At 38.4% G+C, this 17367-nt stretch overlaps 3 protein-coding genes across 4 annotated transcripts; all 3 read right to left on the reverse strand.

Annotated features, from left to right (window-relative positions):
* Positions 1-1709: 1709 nt before the first annotated feature.
* On the reverse strand, positions 1710-3948 carry LOC149006351 (triacylglycerol lipase 2-like). The gene is made up of 9 exons (XM_089166680.1): positions 3784-3948; positions 3538-3642; positions 3170-3310; positions 2959-3069; positions 2701-2844; positions 2581-2621; positions 2397-2476; positions 2216-2311; positions 1710-2069 (listed from the first exon to the last, which is right to left on the reverse strand). Exons 1-9 carry the CDS (start codon positions 3946-3948, stop codon positions 1750-1752), a joined length of 1203 nt encoding a protein of 400 aa, XP_089022806.1. The 3' UTR covers positions 1710-1749.
* A 1909-nt stretch (positions 3949-5857) lies between these two features.
* LOC149006352 (triacylglycerol lipase 2-like) lies at positions 5858-9217 on the reverse strand. 2 transcript variants are annotated; one of them, XM_089165640.1, is made up of 9 exons: positions 8953-9217; positions 8744-8848; positions 7399-7539; positions 7202-7297; positions 6968-7111; positions 6850-6890; positions 6701-6780; positions 6519-6614; positions 5858-6418 (listed from the first exon to the last, which is right to left on the reverse strand). In XM_089165640.1, the coding sequence occupies exons 1-9, from the start codon at positions 9175-9177 to the stop codon at positions 6099-6101; spliced, it is 1248 nt and encodes a 415-aa protein (XP_089021766.1). In that variant the 5' UTR covers positions 9178-9217; the 3' UTR covers positions 5858-6098. The 2 variants fall into 2 exon arrangements, with proteins under 2 accessions (XP_089021766.1, XP_089021765.1); XM_089165639.1 differs by having other exon boundaries at positions 5859-6418; positions 7187-7297.
* A 1062-nt stretch (positions 9218-10279) lies between these two features.
* On the reverse strand, positions 10280-12850 carry LOC149006353 (triacylglycerol lipase 2-like). The gene is made up of 8 exons (XM_089165399.1): positions 12681-12850; positions 12353-12493; positions 12173-12283; positions 11933-12079; positions 11751-11824; positions 11572-11651; positions 10890-10985; positions 10280-10758 (listed from the first exon to the last, which is right to left on the reverse strand). Exons 2-8 carry the CDS (start codon positions 12473-12475, stop codon positions 10280-10282), a joined length of 1110 nt encoding a protein of 369 aa, XP_089021525.1. The 5' UTR covers positions 12476-12493; positions 12681-12850.
* Positions 12851-17367: the final 4517 nt, after the last annotated feature.

Genomic DNA, 17367 nt, shown 5'->3' on the forward strand with positions numbered 1-17367 from the left:
GAGTCGGCCCACTCTCATCTCTATTTTGGTTTCAGGGAAACCATAACCAGATCGGAAGTGAACCGGAGCAGTAAGGAGAATCATCTTTCCTTCAACACAACGATTCCCGCTAATAACATGTTGATGTTTTAGAGCGAACCAAGCATTGGTGTTTCCAAAGCCAAATACAAGACCCATGCGTTGATCAAGGCTAAAAAAATCAAGCAGCATTTATGTCTAGTTTTAATTTTGAAAATCAAACAGAAGAACCAGACATTTAAATATGGTTTTGTTTAAAAATGAGGGGTTTGCTTAAATTGAAAAAAAGAACGAAGAACCCAAAAGGAAAAATCAGGGTTTCTTTTCCTTCTTGATCCTTCTGGTTTCTCTTCCTTTTTCCAGGTTTCATCGGTTGATTTGTGTTAAAGTGGCAAAGTCAAATTTGATTGTTTGTTATGAATTATAACAGCTAAAATTTTCTTGTCTGGGACAGTGGTGGGTATGTTTTTGGCAGGGGCCAAGGTTTAGTCTCCTTTCACCCACTTAAGGGTGAGTGAGGGGCATTATTGTTGTTTAGAGTGCTAAGGGGTATTTTGGTCCATTGACATTTAAAACTTGAAAAACTTAATGAACAAAGGGTCAAAATCTAACCGTGGATAACTTGCAATTTCTCATAGCAGTGTGGGCAGCATATAATTTTTGCCACTTAAGCAGGTAAACAAGAGTTTTGGCCTGACTTAAGTAGGCACATGAAAAAAGCTCTTACATTAACCTCGAGGGGTGGCTCAGTTGGCAAAAAACCAACGAGGTCAGAGTTTGAATCCCTTTGGGGTCAGGGGCGAAACCCCGCCTATATTAATTAAAAAAGCTCCCCTGAGGATGTAGTCGAGGCGCACGTAAGCTGGCCCAGGTAAACCTTAGATTCCAAAAAATCCCTTTTTTTTCTTCTTCTTGGTAGCAAGCTAGTTAGCAATGTTCAAAGAGGTATTTTGGTCCATTGACATCGGAAACTTGAAAAACTTAATGAACAATGCGCAAAATTCCTGCATCACCTCTCCATCCGGAGAAAGGTATGTGTTCCTCGGATGTTTCTAGACCACATGATATTGTGGGGTCCACGTGGGACACATTAGGGATTTCACCTTTGATTCATTGCCAGTATTTAATGGTGAAATTCAACCCCTATTATGTGGTAGAGGGGAACACATATGTCTTCTCTAATGGGGGAGGTGATCCGAAATTTTGGACTTAATCCCAAGAACCAACAGGGCAACCGGCCTCTATCGGTTTATAGATTGACCGGTTTTCAGAATTTGCTCTGATTTGTGAGTTAAAACGATTATCTTGATGCATTTACAAATACGATTAGCTTGTCTTTACCAACATCTGAGCCATTGATTTAAACTGCTCGGATTAAGGTGAGAGTATAGCTGTCCATCCAGCCGTTCGTTGCAGGTGCAGCTGCTGCACCCAAGCAAAAGCGCTTTACCAATAAGAGAGGCAGTCTTGCTTTCGTTTCTGTAGCAGGTTCTGTTTCTTCCCAGGCGCAACACATGCGGTAAGTTTGGTTTGGTAGTAAGAAGAACTGAGGAGGGAAGTGAAATAAATGAACAACATAAAACAGGTTCTGGTTAGACAATTGTTTTGTACATTATCATCAAGACACGTACAAGATTATGAACAAGCTAAGCTCGATCTCTCCCTTATTGTTATGTTAGCAGTTAAATTAGATGAACAACGAAAAACGCTGGTTAAGCAAGAATATGCAGATCAGTGGCGTCTGAAGAAGGCGATGATTGCATTATAAACCATCTCTTTGGCGTTGACACCCATGATGAAATCAATGTGTGCATAATCCTTGATGAAATGAGTGGTGAGCTTGTCTCCATCATGGAATTTAAGATTGTCCAGTAACAGCTCTACATCTCTAACGTCTGATAGGGCGTCTAGTCCTCCATAGCTCAGGAACAATGGAAGATCTCTTGGAATGTTGGAGAGGTTATAGATCGGTGGCCTTCTTTCCCCATAGTGATGGATGTTCAGAGCTTTATTCATGTAATCGTACTTCGTCACCAACCCTTTCCTAACCACTATATCAAAAAAGACACAACTTGTTAGAATGAACACCAAAAGAGTCTAGCTAGATTGGCAGAGAGGACCTGCGTTACTCCTTCAATCTCTTTAATCGTGGAAAATGAAAAACTATTGTTATTTTTCTTATTTGCAGTGAACTTACTTTGAGCGAGATGTACCATGTTCTTGGTGGAGGTGGGCTGAGGCTCATTCTTCAAGAACAGATCCACCGTAGACGTATTCAGACAGCAATTTTTGCCTTGCATCATCAACAATTTCCTCTTAAGATTAATTCATCATTTACTTGATTGATTGATTTGTCAATCTAAAGCTTAATCGGATACCTGTGAATGCTGTCACGAGATCATAACAGTTGACTCCAGGATTCTTGCAGAGTGAACGGAGAAACTCAGAAACTTCTTCCCTGTTGTACTCAAAATATTAATTAAATGATTCGGATGCCTATACAGTGATGTTTCAGAGGATTTGCAGAGTCATTTTAAGAGGAAACCAAAGATGATATCTTACCCTCTTGGGTTAAACTCTGCAAAGCCCAACAGTTCTGTCATCTGCAAAAGTGAAATGATCAGCTTTACAGTCATATATAGGTCATGAAAACACATATGATCGCAATGTATTCACGCATACCTCTCCCAAAAAGGCTTTGGCAGCGAGTTTACCAAGAGCAGTGGTCATATGGCTGAGATAGGCAATAGGGCTAAGCAGAGCAGCAGATTTCAACTTGTCTACTAACTTCCCTTGTGCAAACGATGCCAAAGCCGTTAAGGTCCCCTACAGGAGATCATGTGTAAACGAAGACCAAGAAATCAGTAATTCAAATAGAAAAAGTGAACCAAACAGAAGGAATAATCAAGAAAAAGCCCAGAAGAAAAATAAGGTAAAGACCAGGGAGTGGCCGACGTAATGGATCTTCTGGCCTGTTCGACGGTAAATGAAGTCAAATGAAGCTGGAAGATCATACTCTACAAGCTCGTCCCAAGACCAATTCCAGTAAGCCTGCAACAAAATTAAGAGAGAAAGCATGAGAGCAAATCGAAAACCCAGAAGCAGTAAATATTGATTGAAAGTGGGAAATTAAAATTTGGTGAAAGTGTACCCGTTGGGTTGCTCTGAGAGTAACATGAGAGCGGCTAAATCTGGTTCCTCTGGCATTGGCAATCCATACTTGGAACCCACTATCTGCCAAGATGAACGGCAAGTTCTGTTCTGGAGCATTCAGTGACCATATCATTCCATCCTATATATGTACAACACCCATCATCATCTCCAACATATAACCACAAAACAAACAACAAAGCTCGCTGGGTTTCTGGGTTTAATATCACCAGTCATCAAGCAGAGGCTGATCTATTATCTAACAAAGTTGTTACATATTAATTAGAAAGCAGTGCATGTGATGGAGACATGGAACAGTGAAGAAATGAGTAATTTGGTTGGAGCAGAAAAATGACAAGAACAGGATACCACAAGAACACCATGCTGCAGTAAGACCGGTTGCTTGTTCTTGTCTGACACTCCACCAGCTTGGATTCTTTGCATGTTAAGCACGTACCCATCCTTTGTTTTCACCTGAATCACCCACCCAACCAAAAACCCAGAAAAAGAAAAGAAGAAGAAAAAAAAAAAAAAAAAAAAGAGGAAGAAATTGTCACTTTTGAATCAATCACGTAAAACGCAATTCCCCATTAGCGTGAAGTTCTGGGTTCTTACATGGAATTCATGGCACTGGTAACCATGTATTCTGAAAGAAGACTTGCACAGCCCAACAAGAGGAGGATCTGGTTGTGAGGGGCGGAAGAGAGTGAAGGTGGTACGATGGTGTAGAGGTGAAGAAGTTACAGATTCGACCAGAATTACCGAAATCAACAAGCTCATCACCACCCCCACTGAAAAACATCCGAAGAACCAATGTAGAGCCATTAGTTACTGATCTTTCTCCAAGCCCAACTGGGTAAGTCTGCCAGAGAGGAGTTGATCTATGACTTCCTATTGAATGAGGAGAGTTGAGACTCATTCCCTTTTATAGGGACTGAGATCTTGTTAGGATAGTGCTTCTGACCTGGTGGTGCAAGTGGTGCCGAGTGTTGAATTGGTGTCACATGAATTTTATTAAATTTCAGCCACTTAAAACACCGGAAGCACATATAACCAACTTAAGTGAGGAAAGAAAAATCCGTTTTCTCACGGCAATTCAATGCTAAGAGCCACCGCATCAGCAACACAAGCCTAGCTATAAAACACAATGTGCACATTTAACCAACTCAAGTGACACAATACCGGTTTTTCTTTAAAATGAACAAAACCAAGTTTCAAGTAGATGGGATTGAATAGAATTTACGTTGCATGCATCCGATGGTGAGCATCATAGGCACCATCACATCAGATGCACCACTAGAATAAGATCTCAATAACTTGTTCTAAATGTTGGAAGGAAAGAAAAGATAATGGGTCTTTCGCTTTTTATTTTCTGAGTTTCTTGGTAAGAGGAAAGGAAAAGAATGGATTAAAAGATACCATTGCAGCAAGGTTGCTCGATTAGTAAGATCAATACCTCTTAGTAAAATAGTCGTGGGTTCGATTATGTCTGATAGTATATTATATAATATCTCCATTCTCGATATATAAAAATTTCTTGAAGACAAGATTCAAACCCCTTTCTATGTGGACAGTGTGATATGAAATATTAAGTACTTGGCTGAAAAATTTGTAGGTTACAAATTTATTTTTTCTCAAGAGAGACTAACAGCGTAGTTGACTTTTTGGCACGGAAGGCTTATCTCCTTACTGAGGATGTTTGACTGGCCTATTTCCACTACCTAGATTTCCAGGCTTTGTAATTCGGATATTTCTCCTGTTGCTTCTGTTGAATGAATTGTGATTTACCCAAAAAATAAAAATAAAAGAAGAAGAAGAGGACAACCAAACAAAATGTATGGCATAGAGTGTGGATTTTCTATCCAATAGAATAGTGCATTGTACTTTTCTTACATTTATTTATCACACAATAAAAATGAAGCCTAATTCTGATTGCTGAAAAAAAAAAACCATTAGTAGAACACTGATGAGTTTTTTGTGAACCCTATCTCTAATGTGAAATGGAAAAGTATAAGAGAAACACTTTAATATGATAGATAAAGAATCTCTACTTTACAAAAAGCACTATAAAACGAAATTAATGAAATTGAAACTTCAATGATATTAATAATTAAAATAAAAAAAAATCTCATTTGGTAAGAAGAAAAGAAAACGCTTGGCTATTTTATTATACAAATCGTTAATTGTGGGCTGCATAATCAGCTCCTGCTGGTTGGATCTTTTCCAATCACAAACCAGAATAATGATTTCATCTCAAAGAATAAATATTTGTCCAAAAATAAGAACAAAAACAAAGTAATCCTAATCACAACTCTGCACATCTCAAAACCAATAATCCATTGATGGGTGGGTTTGGATAGCTTTATTTTAACATATAGTAGATTGTAACTAGTTAGCTATTGGTCTAAATTTCTTTTTTTTATGGGAGCTAGAGAATTGGAAACCAGCATTCATGATTCCTAGTGATCCTACACCCATCAATGCTCTCAAAACCAAATTTATGATTTTGGGCGACTTTTTTTTTTTTGGGTACAAAGGGTTTTTATTAAGCCCGAGAATGGAGATTGAAACTCATGACATCTTCACTAAGAGGTGTTGATTTCACCATTAGAATAGTTATGCGTTTGACTGATTAGCTTGTTTTACCAATAAGAGAGGCAATCTTGCTTTTGTTTCTGTTGCAGGTTCTATTTCTTCCCAGGTGCAACACAAGCGGTAGGCTTGGTTTGGTAGTAAGAAGAATCGAGGGAGGAAGTGAAATTAATAAATCTAACGACATAAGACAGGTTCGGATTAGAATACAGTTGTTTTGTACATTATCATCAAGACACGTACAGGACTATAAACAAGCTCGATCTCTCCCTTACTGTATGTTAGCAGATAAATAAGAAGAACAACGGAAAACGCTGGAAGCAAGCATATGCAGATGATCAGTGGCGTCTGAAGAAGGCGATGATGGCATTGTAAACCATCTCTTTGGCGTTGACGCCCATGATGAAATCAGCGTGAGCGTATTCTTTGATGAACAGAGTGGTGAGCTTGTCCCCATCATGGAATTTAAGGTCGTCGAGTAACAGCCCCACATCTCCAACATCAGAGAGTGCGTCTCGTCCTCCATAGCTCAGGAACAAAGGAAGGTCTCTTGGAATGTTGGAGAGGTTGTAGATCGGTGGCCTTCCTTCTCCGTAGTGTTGGATGTTTACAGCTTGATTCAAAAAATCAAACTTCGTCACCAACCCTTTCCTGGCCGCTATATTGGAAAATAAGAACTTGTTAAAACAAACGTCAAGAAATGATGAATTGAAATAGAATTCTGAAAAATGAAAAACTATGGTCTCTTTCAGACTTACTTTGAGCAAGGTGCACCAGGTTCTTGGTGGAGGTGGGCTGAGGCTCATTCTTCAAGAACAGATTGACCGTAGAAGCATTCAGACAGCAATTTTTGCCTTGCATCAGCAACAATTTCCCCTCAAAAGATTGATTGATTCACTTAATTGTAACTAGTAGAAGACTGGGTAGCTAGGTTAGGTACCTGTGAATGCGGTCATGAGATCATAACAGTTGACTCCAGGATTCATGCAGAGCGAATGGAGAAAGTTAGCAGCCGCTTCCCTGTTTTACAGTAATGTTTCAGAGAGTTTGCAGATTCATTCTAAGAGGAATCCAAAGGTGATGTCTTACCCTTTTGGGTCGAACTCTGCAATTCCCAACAGTGTTGTCATCTGCGAAAGTGAAATCAGCTTCACAGTAATGTGGGTCATCATTAAAACATATATGATTGTGATGTATTCATGCATACCTCTCCCAGAAAGGCTTTGGTGGCGAGAACACCAAGAGCGGTCGTCATATGGCTGAGATATGCGACAGGGCTAAGCAGAGCAGCAGATTTCAACTTGTCTACTAACTTCCCTTGTGAAAACGATGCCAGAGCCGTTAAGGTCCCCTGCAGTAGATCATGTTTATGCATTAAGAAGAAGAATTAGGAAAAACCCAGATGAAAAATTAATTAGATAAAGACCATGGAGTGGCCAACGTAATGGATCTTCTGGCCTGTTCGACGGTAAATGAAGTCAAATGTAGCAGGAAGATCATACTCCACAAGCTCGTCCCAAGTCCAATTCCAGTAAGCCTGCAATAAAATTAAGAGATTCAGAACATGAAAGCATACTGAAAATCCAGAAACAGTAGATATTGATTGAAAGTGGGGCATTAAAATTAGGTAGAGTGTACCGGTTGGGTTGCACTGAGAGTAACATGAGAGCGGCTAAATCTGGTTCCTCTGGTGTTGGCAATCCATACTTGGAATCCATTATCTGCCAAGATGAACGGCAAGTCTTGTTCTGGAGCATTCAGCAACCATGTCATCCCATCCTGTTCATCATCATCAACATATAGTTAACCCCAAAAACAAAAAAATCAGCTGTCTGGGTTTCTGGGTTAGTGTGCAGTCAATGGGTAGGTGGTAAAGAAAGTCATATAACGTCATGGGCTCATAGAAGCCAAAGTCCAGAACAAAACACGACAAGCTAAGCCTGAGGTTCCAGCCACATTTTTGAGTCTTGGTGACCAAACTCCAAAGCCAGTACAAAATTTTCACATAAAAATAACACAGATATGTTCTGAAATTGTTACTTATGAGCGAAAGGGAATTTCTCTTCTTTACACTTCTCTATCATATATTAGGGATAAAGTCTATTTTAAAAAAAATTAGAGATAGGCCTCTTCATATTATGTGATGAAGAAATGTGAAAAAAGCAAGAACTTGATCCGATCGCCTCTCATCAGAAATGAAGTATGTACTCCTTTGACCTTTTTCCACCATACAGTAGTGGATATCACTTATGTTGTGTGGTAAAAAAATATATATCAAGAGAGAAGATAGTTCTTCCCTAACAAAGAAATGATTCAAACTCCACAGACTCTACACAACAGAATGAAGGATCTGAAGTCATTAGGTCAAGCAAAGACTGATCAATTCTTAAAGCTAGATAAAAAAAGTCAAATTCCAGATCTCAATAATTTCATAAAAGAAATCAAAAACAAGAAAGCAAACTCATGTGGTAGCAACTGAATAAAGTTCTTCTATGATGATTAGAATTAGCACTACATTTATAAAACCATGATTGCTTCTACCCAAAAAAAATACTTTGCTTCTCTTGTTGGTGCTTTTCATGCAAGTTAACTTTAAGTATAAAGTAAAATCCTCCACCCAGAAGTTAAAGAAAAGGTGTGAACTGATGAGTGTATGTGTAGGAAAGTTTCAGAAAAACCTATACATGTAGAAAAGTTCTCTTTCAAGGAAAAGAGGACAAAATTTTGTTTCTCCCTGGGATTTGGAAGAACTCTGAATGGTAAATGGTTTGACCAATCTAGAATTCTGATGCACTGAGCATGTTCATGTCTCTAAAATTGAATTAAATGGTAAACTCGATCAAAATTATCTTTCAGAAGAAGCTTCCAGAATAATTAAAGGTGTAACTTAACAATTAGAAAGCAGTAGTGCATGTGATGGAGACATGGAACAGTGAAGAATGAGTTATTTGATTGGAGGAGTGAAGTGATAAGAACAACATACCACGAGAACACCATGCTGCACTAAGACCGGTTGCTTGTTGTTATCTGATGCTTCACCAGCTTGGATTCTTTGCATGTTAAGCACGTATCCATCTTCTGTTTTCACCTGAAAGAGAGAAAAAAATTGTCATTTTTGAATCAATCACGAAAAACACAACCTACCATTGACATGAAGAAGCTCTCTTTCTCAGTCTCTTTCTGGGTTCTTACATAGAACTCCTGGCACTGGTAACCATGTATGGTGACAGAAGACTCGCAAAGCCCAACAAGAGGAGGATCTGGGTGTGTGTGGCGGAAGAGGGTGAAGGTGGTGCGATGGTTTAGATGTGAAGAAGTAGCAGATTCGACCAGAATTACTGACATCAAGAAGCTCATCAATACCACCACTGATAAGAATCTGAAGAACCATCGCCGCAAATCATGGTGGAAAGCCATTAGTTACTGATATTTCTAAAAGCCCGCCCTAGTGGGGCTGATCAATGAATCACTCTTGAATGAAGAGATTTGAGTTGAGACTCATTCCCTTTTATAGGGACAGAAGAGAACCAACCAGCTCAAGTGGGGAAAGGAAAGAAAAGAAAATGGGTTTTCAGCTTTTTATTTTTATTTTTTTTCTTTAGATTTTTGGGTAAAAGGAAAGAAAAAGAATGGATTGAAAAGGGCAACCTGTTCAATAAAGCAAATGGGAAAATTTGAACTCGCATGGCCGAGGCAACAGGTGGGGTAGAGTTTTATAACAAACCCCACCTCAGCTTTTATCTTTCCTGTGTCTTCATTATTCAGCCAGACCAAGAAACCTCTCTCTGCTCAGGTGATAATGCAATCAAAACAAATATGCCTTGACTTATTTAATTCCTTTCCCACACACAGATTGGATCAGACATTTAATTTCCACCCATGTCAGTTTGTCCATAACCACTGGATATGGGCCTCAATTTTTTCTAAGAGGACAACCAAACAAAACTTAAGGCAACTGCCAAAAGGAGTGCGGATTTTTTATCCAACAGAATAATGCATTGTGTTTTTCTCACATTTTTTTACCACATAATAAGAATGAAGCCCAATTCTGACTGCTAAATACGGATGAATCTTTTATGAACCCTACCTTTAATATGTAATGAAGAAGGATAAGAAAAAACCCTCTACCATGATGGATACAGAATCTCTACGTACTCTAAAAAAAGCACAATAAAACGAAGTTGATGAATTTGAAACTTCAAAATCATGTTAACAAAAAGAAAAAGATCTCATTTGGTAAGAAGAAAAGAAAACGCTTGGCTATTTTATTATACAAATCGTTAATTTTGTGGGCTATATAATCAGGCCCTACTGGTTGGATCTTTTCCAATCACAAACCAGAATAATTATTTCATCTGAAAAAAATAAATATTTGTCCAAAAATGAGAACAAAAACAAAGTAATCCTCATCACAACTCTGCACCCATCAATGCTCTCAAAACCAATAATCCATTGATGGGTGGGTTTGGATGGCTTTACTTTTAACATATATTAGATTGTAACTAGTTAGCTACTTGGTCTAATTTCCTATTATTTGCTGGGAGCTAGAGAATTGGAAACCAGCATTCATGCTTCCTTCTGATCCTCCTCCTGCTACTGCTCCTCCTCCTCGTGCTGGTCCTTTGTTGTTGTTGTTATTGATATTGTTATTGTTATTGTTATTGTTTAATGGTGCTAATAAATGCTTCCTGATGAAGTCGATCATGGGAAGATAGGCCTTCTCCCTGCAATTAGTGGCGAAAACAAAATCAAGATGCGCATACTCAGGCACAAAATGAGTCATGATCTTGTCTTTGTCATGGCTGCTAAGATCTTTCAGTAAAAGGTTCACATCATTGACGTCGGAGAGATCATCATTGCCTCCATAGCTAAGGAACATTGGTAGGTCTTTGGGTATGTTTTTCAGGTCATATACTGGAGGCTCTGGTTTCCCATAGTGCTTCATGTTCTGCTCCTTGCTCCCAAAGTCATACTTCTTCATCCCCACATTTCTGAATGCTGCAACCATATACCACCCAGATATTGTTATTGTAGAATCCATTTTGATAGAGAAATGTTTGCTTATCAAGAAAGACATTAATCAACTAAAGGTGTCATGGGGGCTGGGAACTGCATGCTTGCTTGCTTACTCTGAGAAAAATGTATTAACGTCCTCGTTGAAGATGGCTGAAAGCCGTGATCTTTATAAAACTTATATGCAGAAGAGTTGAGACAGCAATTTTCGCCTAGCAATCAGACACCAAATCACAACTTTTAAGTTGATTTATACATTTCATCAAAAATAGTTAGGGAAACAAACATTGCATGCAATTCTAGGGTTTTAGGGACTAAATTTTGATGGTAAGCAACTAAGGACCCGTTTGATAACCCATGCACCAAGTGTTTCTGGAAGTAGAAATACTTCTTAGACACATGATAAAACTTGCTTCAATATGCGAAAACATTATCATTAGGGTTATAGCAGATTTCTTATCTTTAGAATGCTAAATTTCATGAATACCGCCCTCTAAACTCTTTCGATTAAACCTAGCATGCACCCAATTTTGCTTCGAGAAGTAGAAGCAAACAACAGATAGTTGTATCATCTGAAACAAAATGGTGTCGTCGCACAATTTTTAGCCGATTTTTTTGTTTCTCGTAGCAAAAACCATTAGAAACTGTTTTCGGCGGGTTATCAAACAGGTCTTAATTCAACCCCGATTTTGAGTTCGAAAACCCTCAACCCTCAACCCTCCCTCTTTCTCTTAACTCTAGAATCCATTCCAAGCTAGAATACGTATCAAATATATGTATGAAGATGAGAATTAGTACTCTCAATTTTCGCCATAGCATTAGCCAAATCAATCCCCAAACGCCTGGCTACTCTATTCATTATCGTGGTAGTAACTCGCCTGTTTCAAACCAAGTTAAGAAAAACACATATGAGAAAAACCAGTAATTGCAGGATCAATGTTTTTAACACTGTATCGAGTTCTCTTAATTAGTCTTACCCGTACGGACTAAACTTCACAGCATCTAGAATTTTTCCTGGGTCGACGTAAGGCACACCAATCAATTCTCCAAACTGCCCAAGTCACAAAACTTGTAAAATAGTGAAATGGAGATTCATCTCTGTCTCTGGTGTCTTAGCGTAATTTTATCAAATAACTGGAGTGGGGTTTGATCGTGTTACCTCTCCTAAGAAGACATCTGAAGCGATAATGCCACCCAGGTCAGTCATACGATTCAAATAGGCAATGGGACTAAGCAGGGAAACAGAATTCAGCTTGTCCAATGGCAACTTCCCTTCTGATAAGGGCGCCATTAAAACTGTAGTTCCCTATCAACATCAATAACCCATTATTCAGATTGAAGAAGGAGAAGAAGAGCAACAACAACAACAAGAACAAGAAGAAGAAAGAAAAGTTCTGACCATGGAGTGGCCAACGTAATTGATCTTCTGGCCTGTTTGCTTGTATATGAATTCAATAATAGCAGGAATATCATTCTCGGCGACGTCATCCCACGAAAAATTCCAGAATTGCTGCAAGTTAATGTGGATGAGCACAAGAATAATAGCAGAATTTTAAGTTTTAGAATCAGGGTTACAAACCGGATTTCTTTCAGCAAGAGTTACATGTCCCTTGCTAAATCTAGTCCCTCTTGTATTAGCGATCCAAACGTCAAATCCATTATCAGCTAATGTTAACACCAGAGATTGCTCAACAGAGCCCATCAACCATGATACCCCATCCTATTACCAAAATAAATGATCAACAGTTAAAAGCTAATATATATATGCACCTGAAACCTAATTATTCTTTATTTGTTGCTTCAGAAATGATCTAGTTAGCTAAACCCAAAATCTGCCAAGAAGAATGGAAATCAAAGCAGAAAAGAAAGGAGAAACGAGATCAGAAAAAAGAATGAAGATTTTATACCGTCAATATACCATGCTGGACTAGAACAGGTGGCTTATTCTTTGAAACACCTACACCAACTCCTGAAAGACCCTCTGGGATTCTTTGAAGACCCGTTATGTATCCATCTTTTCCTGTTACCTAACAACAGATTAAGACAAGATCAAATCAAATTACAAGTTGTTCCTGCTGCTTTCAGAGACTCTTATTGAGAATTTTGGTATTTATAATCTTTTAATCATGACCAAGATGTCATTGTACATGAGAATTTGTTTAATAAAGATTTGAGCTTTGCATGATTTTCTTCCTAATTTTATCGGGTCTAAGCCATACATTTTCCTTTAGGATGTGATTGATGAACATGTGTACTTCATCCGAAGGGAAATGGATGATTGAACCTAATAAAGTTTCGATTTTCTTCATAGATTCTAGGATTTGAAAAAATATTTTAAAATCTGACTCATCTCTTTTGTTTTCTTTTTTCGGCCTGGATCCTCTAGCCATCTTGTAGCACTACAGATCCTCTCTGGGTGGGCTAGATGCCCTACCTAAGTTACCGGGCAAGACACTCTACGGGTTGAGGTAGTAATGTAGATCCTATGTGTCTAGATTGGGCGTTCATCCGTAAATCTAGCAATTGGATGCGCTACTCATAATACTTGGCAATATAACCTAGGTACCATGAGCTACTCATAATACTTGGCCAAAAAAAAAGAATGGCATCCATGCATATGGACGACTTGTTTGACGCACATGATCTAGACTGTCACAGCAGAGATATATACTCCTAGACAATTCTTCGCCACATAAAACGGGTGGAGTCTACATAGGATCCACCGGAGACCCTGTGTCCAGCCTTTGTGAGAGGAGAAGGATGGGGGCACGGGCAAGTTGGGTGGAGAAGATCTAGATTCTCACTGGTTTCTACCCTTATTATATGGTGGAAAAGTGTCTAGGGAGCCGGTACCTCTATCCTAGCAGAACAAGGATCCATACTCCTTTTTTCCCCTCTTAAGAATACATCGATCCATTCTAGACCAGAATCTATTTTGAGAGAATGCACAAGAAAGACAAAGTAGAAATTAAGGGGAAGTACATTGAATTCCTGGCATTTATAACCATGGGGAATGATGGAAGCCTTGCATAATCCCTCCCAAAAAGGTGGTGCATCATCTTCACCATGACGAAGGAAATGGGCTATGGAACGATGACCCAGTCCCAAAGCCAACTGAAGCTTCAGTAACACACAAACTATGGAAAAACTCCTCAAAGCAGCCTTGCTGATCAACATGAATGGACTCATTAATTTTTCTTCTCCTTGTAGTATTTCCTTTCCCTGGTTTATTTCTGCAATGTTGTCTTGATTTGTTCTTCTTTTAAAAGGAAGGGAAACTCCAATATTCACTCTCTTTCATGACTGGCCGGTGCCTGCGGCAAATGAAAGGAGAAGAATTTTGAAATAAATAGAAATAGCTAAAAAATTTGTAGAAACCCACATTTCTTTGAAAGGTGAGGAATTTTTAGCTTCTCTTTCTCAACTCCAAATTAAGCGCCTTTCACGTCAGGTGTGTGATGATGTTCACCATGAATAAATTTTACCATATAAGCATAATATCCATTGTGTTAGAACCTGTTTGGTTACATGAGTCTGGAAATTTCAAATATCTAGACATTTCAAATCTATGGAGTTATAATTTATAAAATTAGATGTTTGGTTGTGGAATGAAATCTGTATATATATCTTAAAAAACTATTTGATCGACGTGATTTTTGTGAATGTGCAAATGTATAGCCTTTTTGAAATCTCTAGATTTCACCCCTTACCCATAAATCTACAAATTCATGAACCTCTTTTTTTTCTTCTTTTCTTTTCGTTCCAACCAAAAGTCACTATATTAATGCAATTACTTAATCCAATTCTTGATGAACAACCCCGTCCAAGAGGCGGGCAAAGACCCCAAGAAAGCCAAAAAAAAAAAAAGTACCCCAAAATCATAAAACGGAACACCCAAATAAGAGATCTGAAGCCTTAAGATATCATCGTTTCAATTTACGTCATCAAGAAACTTCAAAATGGAATCTCTGGGAAAAAAAGCTTGTTAGGGCGTCCCACTGTAACATCAGTGATCCCACGCGTCGCGTCTCCACTGACTTGAAGTACCAGGTCCGTCCCAAAAAGATAAAACCGTTTGTTTGGCGCAGTAACAAAATTGACTGGATCGTGATTTTGCTGATTATATAGATTGCGTAACAACCTATTAAATAGAATCTTTTATTTGATGCACTACGCTGAATCAAGGACTACAGCGATCCAGCCACCAATCCTAGTCATTGATTCAAACTATCAAATCCTGTTAAATGGAGTACACGAGATCAGAATCTAACAATTAAATCAACCATATCCGGTGCTACACTGTAAACATTAGCAAATCCTAGCCGCGTAAGAGGTATCCAAAGCGTGGCATAATTCTAACCACTATACACTGTATGTACCATTTTGGAAATTTATCTCAGAAATTGACCATCTATTTCCCTCAAGATGAGTGACACATGTTTTGGAATCGTATCAAAAGATTAAGATTAAATTTAAATTTTTTTTCTATATTTTAAATCTAATATTAACTTTTTGATGTGACTCAAAGACATGTGTTATTCATTCAAAAGAAAAATTGATGATCAGTTTTTTTGTTAAAAATGGACCTGATAAAATTATGTACCATTCCTACCACAGTGCGCAAAAACTCTTTCAAGGGTGGCTGCTTCTAGGCAAACCTCCTGACTGTCTCTGCAGCCCTACCTCCTTTATCACTGAGCGGTCATTTAGGGGCATTAGCTGGTGATCCGGGCTCTTTCCTTCTCGACGATGAAGCTTATCCCCCATCACTCCAAATTGCATGCCGTATATGGCCAAATGCCCAATAGCCACCTCCAATACTTCTGCCACGTTAGAAAACGACAACTATTACATATAAACGCATAAAAACAATCTGCGTAGATTAAAATACCTTTCAAATTTATGCAACTAAAGTAGAAACTGCCATAACTTCTCCGTCTCAGCTCCAAATTGAGTGTCGTTCACAGCCAGGTGTGTATGGTGATATTCATCACCTAAAAATTTTACTACATCAGCAAAATACCCATATTTTTAAAAATAAAAACATTAAAAATCACAATGCCCTACAAATTCTGGTGATAAAACAAAAATCGTCATGCATTACTTCTTTGTCCTAGTTCCAAAATTGAATGCCTTATACAGCCAAGTGCCCATAACGATGTCAACCGCCGATAAGTTTTGCAATGTCACCCAAAATAACCAAATCGCCTAGGCCAAAATGCACTTTATTTCGGTGCGATAAAACAAAAATCGCCATAACTTAGTCCATTTCAACTACGAATTAAGTGTTGTATGCAGCTAGATGTTCACGACAATGTTCACCGCCAATAAATTTTGCCACATCAGCACAATACAAACCATCTTCGCGCGAAAGCAAAAGATAATTTGCATAGGCCAGAATACAAATCCCGATAAAATTACACCACAAATCCTGTGGGACCCACAGGTAAAACAAAATAAAAAAAGACCCATCACCCAACCTTAAGTCCCCGTATTTATGGTGGTAAAGCTGTCATCCCCCGATGGTTAGCTGATCCAGACTCCTAAAATATGCTTCAAAATATCCACTATTTTACTTACAAAACTAAACAATTCACTATATATCAAAAAGCCCTTCAAATTTTGGTGATAAAATCAAAACTCCCATAACTTTGTCGCAACTCAAAAATGTGGGATTCCAGTTGCCCTTTGAAAGGAAATCAATGAACTATGATACTGTTCATTTAGGGGTGTCAACGGTTCGAGTTGGGCCGGTTTCGGGCTGAAAAACACTCAGTCCAAATACGGCCCATTAAGAAAATAATGGTTTCGGGCCAGTGCGGTTTGGGTTTGGGCTAACGGTTTAGAATTGAGTTTACTAATAGTTTGGTTCCAATTTACTAGTAGTATGTCTTGAGTACTTTATTGATGTGTGGAATTTATCAAGAGCGTATCACATATAAGCATTAAATTTCCAAATCTCTTGTGTTGGGTGTTTAAAACAAAAAACTTTTTTTCTACAAAGAATTAAAAATTATAGAACTAATATACAAAAAAAAGCTGACATCTTGATGAATTTTAGTGGGTTGTCTCTGTTTATTCTCCTCTCCCCTTCCTGACACTTGTAAAAATGGATAAAAATAAAGCATTAAAAGATTTTTAAATGATAATACACTTGCTAAATAATTTACTAAGCCCATCTTCCAAATGGCGACAGCTTTGACAAGCTTGTTGTTTGCTTATTCCAAAGCAAAACAATTAAGGAAAACAAATGGATATTTGGAGGTTTTCTTGTCTTTTACATTTAAATTTTATTTTATTTATTTATTTATAACGGGTTTAATGGGCTGATTTGGGTTCCGGCTAGCGGGCCACACACGGGTTGACCTGCCCAGCCCGAACAATTGTGGGCTGAGGTTGTTCAGCCCAAACACAGCCCATTAAGCTTCGGTTCAGGCCGATTCGGGCTATAATGGGCCGATTTGGTCCGGTTTGAACGGTTCAGACTAGGTTTTGACACCCTTATCTTCAGTCTTGTGTGCTGCTTTTTTTTCCAGTTTCACCGTTAGATGTTCAATAGAATGTTGATTAACATGCTACCACATTGGAAATCTA

The sequence above is a fragment of the Hakea prostrata genome, chromosome 8 (genome assembly GCF_041222555.1).
Source record: "Hakea prostrata isolate BN-2017 chromosome 8, UWA_Hpros_2, whole genome shotgun sequence".
NCBI classification, from domain to species: Eukaryota; Viridiplantae; Streptophyta; class Magnoliopsida; order Proteales; family Proteaceae; genus Hakea; species Hakea prostrata.